The sequence below is a fragment of the Alosa pseudoharengus genome, unplaced genomic scaffold (genome assembly GCF_046254945.1).
Source record: "Alosa pseudoharengus isolate Yale_2024_CS ecotype anadromous, Long Island Sound unplaced genomic scaffold, YU_APseudo_1.1 YU_APseudo_1.1_scf_10, whole genome shotgun sequence".
NCBI classification, from domain to species: domain Eukaryota; kingdom Metazoa; phylum Chordata; class Actinopteri; order Clupeiformes; family Clupeidae; genus Alosa; species Alosa pseudoharengus.
Window position 1 is genome coordinate 39,855,823 of NW_027468565.1, and position 8,502 is coordinate 39,864,324.

The 8,502-nt window shown below is 41.9% G+C and overlaps 1 protein-coding gene across 1 annotated transcript; it reads right to left on the reverse strand.

The window, feature by feature from the left end:
- Positions 1–1,014: 1,014 nt before the first annotated feature.
- On the reverse strand, positions 1,015–5,489 carry LOC143141471 (E3 ubiquitin-protein ligase Hakai). The gene is made up of 6 exons (XM_076302421.1): positions 5,436–5,489; positions 4,514–4,672; positions 3,684–3,784; positions 3,503–3,586; positions 3,306–3,379; positions 1,015–2,200 (listed from the first exon to the last, which is right to left on the reverse strand). The coding sequence occupies exons 1-6, from the start codon at positions 5,446–5,448 to the stop codon at positions 1,171–1,173; spliced, it is 1,461 nt and encodes a 486-aa protein (XP_076158536.1). The 5' UTR covers positions 5,449–5,489; the 3' UTR covers positions 1,015–1,170.
- Between the last annotated feature and the right edge of the window lie 3,013 nt (positions 5,490–8,502).

Sequence of the window (8,502 nt, forward strand, 5' to 3'; positions counted from 1 at the left end):
TAGATACTTTATTGATCCCCAAGGGGAAATTCATTATGCACCGAAGCTGGAACACCCTGCCTCTGCACATCAAATAGGCAAATTCTGTAAACATCTTTAAAAATACCTGAAAACATACCTGCATTTAAGAGCTTTTATTTAACTCACTTTTATCTTGTAGCCTATTTCTTCACATTATTTTACACTCATACTGCTGCTATTTACAGGGTGTTCCTATTTCCACTTAATTGTATTGTATTTCTTCTTACCGTCTTGTGAATTATCATTTCTACTTAATTCTAAATCTCTGATGTTTTATTTATTGTTTTGTTTGTTTGTATATTAAATTTGTTTGTAATTCTCTATTATTGTGTTAAATGCTCCAAATATAAAGCACTTTGAGCTGCAGTCTGAAAGGTGCTATACAAATAAAGCTTATCATTATTATTATTATTATTATTATTATTATATTATAGGAGGGCAAGGCTATTAGGAAAGGTATTAGAGAACATAGTGTTATACACTTCTTATGACATTTTGTATAGTATTACTATAGTTCTTATTAGTAAGGGTAACTATGATCAGTCATCTTTTTCTATTCCTTAGCCATATATCATGCAATAAGACCTCTTGAGATACCACACTTTACAGCTTGACTGTCTCAGTCCAGATAGATAGATACTTGTGTTTAATGGGAAATTCACCCTACCAATAAAATTAATATTGAAGTTATTTGTAGAGCCACGCTAGTTAAATACCAGAACTGTAAAATTATGTCTGTAAAAAAAAAAGAAAAGTGATACCACTTCTGTGAAGAATAGCACAGGCTAAAAGCTGAGCCCATGTTTCAAACACTCAGAAGACAATGGCATACAACTTAAAATTTATTGCCAAGGAAACAATACATTCACTGAAGTCTAGCTGTCTAGCTGGCAAAGTATAGCTGTGAACACTTCAACATTAAGTGAATGCTTCAGCATGAGTATCATGTAGTATGAAATACCATCATAGAGGCAGGAAGTCTGTAGCGAAATCCATCATCACCAAGACCTTTATTGATACATAACTTTCCCTCTAGTGCATTATTAACACCCATAGTCTCTCTTTCTCACACACACACACACACACACACACACATGCACAAGCATATCACACCAAGTCAATTAGAGGTGGCCAGACAGGGGCGCGAGGCTATTGATAATATGGTCTGTATCGTGATTGATCAGGATGATGAGGTCCAGGGATCTGGGCTTGGGGAGGAGGGCCCTGCATGCGGGGAGGGTGCGGGCCCCTGGGAGCCGGCCATAGCCCTGGGCTGAGCCCTCCAGGCTGGGTAAAGGGTGGACTTAGGGTGCCCTGGTCCTGCTGCATAGAGTTGGGGTTGTAGTGGTGAAGTGGCGGGGCACTGACGGGCCCTCCATGCTGTGTTAAAGCCCCGGGTGGAGGGTGGTTCATATAGGGGGGCAACTGACTAATGATGTGTCCTGGGGGTGGGGTGATGGGTAGAGGTCCAGAGGACATGGGTGGGGCCTGGTTGTACACCAGGTGCGGCGTCCCAGAGCTCTGACGGGGCGGATGCTGCATGGGGTGGCTGAGAGGCGGGGGCGGCGGAGGAGGCCCGTAGTGCTGCTGCTGCGGCGGCGGCGCCATCATGTGGTGAGGGTGGGACACGACAGGCTGAGCCGGGTACTCGGCCGGATGGTGGTGAGCCAGGGGCAGTCCGGGGGGCGTCTGGGGGATACCGTCACGCGTCGGAGCGGGCACACTGGCGGAGTCGTCCTGGATGGGCACCGTGATGAGGTTACTGTGCTTGCGCGTGGACATCGCGGCAATCCGGAAGGTCTCCTGTGCGAGAGCCCGCGAGGCTGCCGCCAGGTCTGCGGGCGAGGGCGAGAGGGAGGGGGTCGCAGCTGTAGGCTGGCCGTAGGACTCGTGGCCCTGCAGCGGAGGCGGGATCAAGGGGTGTGGCTTGGGCAGGTGCGGGGGCGGGGGCAGGCGGAATCGGTCCGGAGGGTCGGCAGCCAGTGACGCGTGCGGAGGCTCGCCTCGGGAGCTGGACGGCTTGGCTGCCCTCACGTGGCGGTGGTTGATGTGGGCCTGCAGGTCTCGCTGGGACAGGTAGGTGCGCTTGCATCCCTGCACCACACTGCACATGTACAGAGACCCACGCAGACACTGCTCGATGCGCTGGACTGGGTCGGTGCAGCTGTACAGGGTCAAACTGAACTGGGTTTAGTACAGGAAGTGCTGCCAGCAGCATATAACAGCACGCAGCACACAGCACAAATCAGCAGCAGCTTTAAATGATGTAGCAGATATGCTGTGCAAGCACAAAAGAATCTAACAGTACAAATCACAAATTACACTTACTCCTAAACAATGCTTATATATGTGTGTAATACTTAAGTGATGATTATCACAGAGGTTTCTCAGTGCTACATCAAACTTGCTCCAACAAATTCGAAACAATCAAATATTGTTTTTAGTATCTGTGACAGAACAGTTTAGCATGTTCTGTCTCTGCACAAGCTATAGCTGAAGTCTGGCCCCAGGGGTCTCATGTACGCTACCAGTCAAAAGTTTGGACACACAGCCTCTCAAATTTGAGTTTTTTTCCCCTTTATCTTTATTTATCTGAGTAGGTGGTTATTTTTATGAAATAGCCCACATGGACTAATGTTGTAAGCAAACAAAAAGTGTAAATAAAGCTACATTTTAAATATTTAAAATTCTACAAGGTCAAGTGCTCAGTCTCTCAACCAACTTTATATAGTCAGCTGGAATGGATTTCCAACAGCCTTGATGGATTACCCATACATTGTGAGCATTTGTTTGCTGCTTGTCTTTCACTGATGTTAATTGAAAAGAATGAAGTTGGCTTTAATAATATCAATTATCGGCAAAGTTGTCACAGAGGTAAACAGTGAAGAATATGAAATGTGGTGCATGGAATATATTTCTAGAGACCTTTGTCTTCTGTCATATGTTGGATGTTGTAGGTATTATTATACAATGTAGTAAAAAAAAAAATCAAATAAAAAAACAACAAATATGTGTGTGTGTGGGTCCAAACTTTTGACTGGTAGTGTAGTTTAACAAAAGTGTCTCAATTTATTACAAAGTGACCGTTGGAAACAAGCACAGTTATTATGTGTAACATTTGATGCAGCATACATGTTAACACAATATCTTCTCTTTCATTCTATATCAAATATTGTCTGTTTCTATCAGCTTATTGAAACAAACTCTTAAGAATTACAAACAAATAAAGCTGAAGGAGGATTTCTGAGAAAAGGACAAATATTTGCATAATGTTAGATGCTCACCCTGGACACATCTTGTCATTCTTCTTCTCATAAAGCACAGCACATTCGTAGCAGAATACATGCTTGCAGGGAATCTAACCAGACAAAAAACAACAATCACTGTCCAGCTACCAATCTATAAACAAAGGTAACTACTATGTTTACATTAAGTAATCAAATGAATAATATTACATAATGGTTACTCAATACGGTCTTACCATACGACCATAGATTTTTATGGGCAGCCCACACTTGTCACAGCAATGAATAGGTGTATCATCCTTCTCTCCCACCAGATGGAGCTAAAGGTTTACAATACAGAAATAACAACACCATATTTAAATATGTATGTGCAGCAAAAGACACTTGTAGTATATTTGATAAATGAATACTTCTTACTTTATAGTCCCAGAATAGGGGGTGAGGGAATCTGCGCTGGCTGCCAAATGCATCCCCTGACTTGCACTCAAATCTCTCTTCTTGCTTGTAGCTAAAGCCCTCTGTCCACAAAGCAATTCACATTAGGTCATAGTCTTACACAATTAACTGGAAACAGGCATAGACATGCACTCTGGACAATTGTAAGCAAAACAATATGCTATGCTGCCACAGTTATATATCAATTGCTGCAGTGATTGTCAATTTTGCACCTGGAGTGCCACCAGCTGCCACTGCTGCAAAGAAATATACCAGGGGAGTTATCACGAATGACACAGACAGATTCAAAGGAGGTTTATTACAGAGTAACCTGGGGTGTAATCACGAATGACACAGACAGATTCAAAGGAGGTTTATTATTAAAATGAACCAATGGTGTGAAATAGAGTAGCAGTATATCGCCACACTATCCGACCTATCAATCACTCCCCCCACCCACATTTTTCCTACCAGTCAGGGTGGCCGGTCGGACTGGTAGGAAAAATGTGGGTGGGGGGAGTGATTGAATAGCGCTCTCCCACATCCACATCCACGGATGAGGTGCCCTTGAGCAAGGCACCTAACCCCCAACTGCTCCCCGGGCGTCAAGATTAAGGCTGCCCACTGCTCCAGGTGTGTATGTGTGCTCATTGTGTGCTTACTGCTCTGAGGGTGTGCGTGTTTGTGTATGAATAGGTGTACACTGTGTGTGTGTGTGTGTTGTACACTACTCCGGATGGGTTAAATGCAGAACACAAATTCTTCCTATATATGCAAATTGTATACTTGGCCTGTGATCATGTTTGGTTTACCTTCATCTCCTTTTGGGAGCAATCTGCTTGTGGATCGCTGAGGCCGGACAGGGGGTTTGCTTCTCACAGCTTGCTTGGACAGCAACTTTATGGGGATCTGTCTACGGACATCAGGACCTCCTAAGGACCCTGAGCCATCTGTACCTTGCAAATCGATATCTGCAAAACACATATAGATAATCCAGGTATTGCAATTGGAGAATGGCAAGTAATTATCCTGATGCATTAACTACTGGTTCATTGACATCAGCATGTATAGAGCCCTTATAAATAACCAGCAGTTTTGAGGGATACCATCTCATACAGAGGTCCATTGCTAACAGTTATCACAACAGGTATCCAGCCCATCCATGATTCGACTCACAGGAAGAAAAGTTGATTAATTTGTCAGTCAGTTATATGATGAAATAAAATAACATTAGCATATTGTCAGTTTGTCTGTGCAATCCCTACATTGATTGGTCACAGACAGTGAGTGGTGATGAGAGTAGAATTCTGTTTACGTACTAACATGCTAAGCAAGTTTATTTCTGCAGGCATTCAGTCAAATTCAAGGCCTCGGGGACTCGCTGCACGATCATTACATGCGACAATTCGAGGACGTTAGGCTACTGGAGTGGATGAACGTGCTTTTCTACTTTCGCCATCTACAAAAATCCATGTTTAGCAATCAAAACACTGGTGTTACACAGCTGGCTAGCTAGCTAGCATGTTAGATGGCATAGCTGACGACGCTCGTTCATCTTAAGCTAGCTAGCTAGAGGGTCTCTCTGTCACTCTCTGTAGCCGCAGTAGTGTTTTTATTATATCTAAATATCTTTCTTACAAAGACAGAGAGAATCTTCTAAACAGTTGATTCCCTGTGCTTCACTATAGTATTACAATGGCTGTAAAACTGTTAAGTTTTACATTAACAACTCACCAATTTGATCCATGATTCCACGCAGTGCATGATGGGATAGGATGTTTGACAGGATGTTAGAAGTGGGAGAGGCCAACCAGAGACCAGCCCACCAGAGACTAGCCAGAGCCCCAGACACTCTCTTCTGCCCTTCACAGAAAATATCTGACCATCCTTGCGCATCTGCGAATCAATTCTTAACATTATGATTTTACTCAAGTTGTGAGAAAAAAATAATCCTATGCTAGGTCCAGTAAAGTGCTTGGTGCAATAATTAATAAATCCATGGGCAGATAAATTTGCTTTTTTTATGTCTTAATTTAAGAAGATTTTGACTTATTTTAAGTGAAATAATCTTACAAGAAAGCTCAAAGCATACGCAACATGGTCTCATACGCAACATGGTTTCATACGCAACATGGTCTCATACGCAACATGGTCTCGTACACATGAGACAAAGCACAACCAACAAATATCAAATCAAATACACTGAGCATATAGTGCAACCGGAACGTTTTCAGACCTTTTCAAGTTTTCCACATTTTGTTGTTATTAGGCTCATCTTATTATCTACACAAAATACTCAAAAAAAGCAGTAAACTTACAGATGTGTGCCTCTCCTAATAATGTCCAATAAATTCATTTACGCACAGGTAGACTTGTAATTAAGTTGTAGAAGCATCTTCTAGGACCATTGATAGAAGTAGGATGCACCAGAGCTCTAGCGTAGAAATCTAGACGTACTAGATTCTAGAAATCTAGAAATCTAGATGTAATTTACTGCCAGGGTAGTCTAGCAACTCTCTGTTGGCTTGCGAGCTGGAAAAATTAAACTTCGATCAGGCCAATCACATCGTGTTTAGAGTCGTTAGGTGGGCTTAACATAATGATGGCAGAGTTGCGAGATACCCCTACCGGAGGTAGAACTAAACCCAACAATGTTTTTCCTCATCTCTAAGGTCTCCCATATATGAAATGGATTCTTGGGTAAAATTTTTTTACTGCTAAGATTGTTAAATTACCAGATATTGTTATACGCCCCAAAACCAAAAAAGGACTAAAATATAGCCTGTCCGTATTGGAGTTAAGGCATATAAATTAGTGCAGATCAATCACACAAGCTCTGAGAGCTTTGAAACTTGGCATGTTTATAGTCAGGAAGTTGCTTTAGCTACTAGAAAAGACTGGATGTAAATATCTTGATGTATGGAATGAATAGAGACATGTAAACATACACCTAAAATAAGCGGACATGCAAAAAATGAATATATATGCAGAATGTTTTAATTTACTTTGTAGCTGCTTTACCAGGGATTATCATAGAAACACATATGATGGCTTGTTGGAAAGGTGGGGTTGTTCTGAATCCAACAATACCAAATATGTAAATATAGTATGACGAATCAGGGTGTTCTGTCACTCAATGTATGAGGTGTCCAAAATGAAAGAAAACGGAAAACTGGCAAAATACAGTCTCAAGACCAAATCACATTATCAGTGGTGAGAAGAATGTTGACAAATTCATTGTTACTGCAAGGTAAGTGCTGCTCTATATTTACATTTAATAATGATACATTTAATATGTCCCAGTATTAAACAATATGAAACACAGATCCAATTGAATCAGGTTAAAGGAAAATTCCGTTTTTTAGCACTTTAAGGCCCTTTTCTGGTTTGTTTTGGATGAACTAGAGTGGTGGACACCGAAATGTTGACTATTGGTCCTGTCTCGACTTTTCTGACTCGTTTTGAATCGCCTTTTCACTTCTCAGGGTGGCTGGCAATGGGCATACTGTAGTAGGCTACTCAAACATGTCCTAAAACAACCCTTAACGTTCGTTTTCAAAACTGTGCAACTCACCGAGTGGTTAGTGGTGTTCGTTGATGTTCCAAAACAAGTAGCGTAGCGAAATACAGTTTCTGTCGTCTTTTATTTGGCATTTTGTAAAATCCCATTGATTTCTGTTGGAAGACTCATTGCATGCTGCGCCACTGTCTATGCTTCAGGTTCAAATACGAATCATACATTGCGCCGATATATTTGCTTTTAATAGTCAACGAACTCCACTAACCACTCGGTGAGTTGCACAGTTTTGAAAACGAACGTTAAGGGTTGTTTTAGGACATGTTTGAGTAGCCTACTACAGTATGCCCATTGCCAGCCACCCTGAAAAGTGAAAAGGCGATTCAAAACGAGTCAGAAAAGTCGAGACAGGACCAATCGTCAAAATGTCAGTGTCCACCACTCTGGTTCATCCAAAACAAACCAGAGAAGGGCCTTAAAGTGCTAAAAACCGGAATTTTCCTTTAACATTGGAATGGAACACCTTTATTAAAATATTTATATTCACTTGAATTTTGTTTTGGTTGCACGTGTAATTCAACTTGATTTGCATTTCAATGAAAATTCTGAAATGTATAGCCTATAATTTTTCCTTTTCACTATAGTCTTTTGAATTATGGAGAATGTCTTACAGGCATTGGATCCAAAGCTTTGTATCATTTGTGGGAAACATTTTGAAAAGGGCAAGAAAAAAGATCCCTATGTCCAAAACCCTACAGTAGAAGGCCTCCAACGCATACTTACCCTTGCTCAGCAGAGAGTGAGATGGTGATGTCCATAAAACTCTGGCTCTATATACAGATGATATTTCCTCCAAAATCAAAGTTTTATATCATGTAGAGTGAACTACTGCAGTAAGACAAAAATCAGTGAGCAGCAGCAAGTTGCAAATGCTGAGAGTGAGAGCACATCTGCACCAAGAAGGCTGAGTAGGGCTGATATAACATCATTACAAATACTGAGAGATTGTTTCATTTGTGGGAAGGCCAGCTCTAGATCAGAACCTCTGACAGCCAATTCGACTGGTACAGGGGCAATATAAATTATAGGCCAAGTATACTTGCGTATACAAGGAATTTGGTCTCTGCATTTATCCCATACGTGAATTAGTGAACACACAGAGCACACAGTGAACACAATGAGGTGAAGCACACACTCACCTGGAGCAGTGAGCTGCCTTATTACAGCGGCGCTCGGGGAGCAGTGAGGGGTTAGGTGCCTTGCTCAAGGGCACCGTGGATGTGG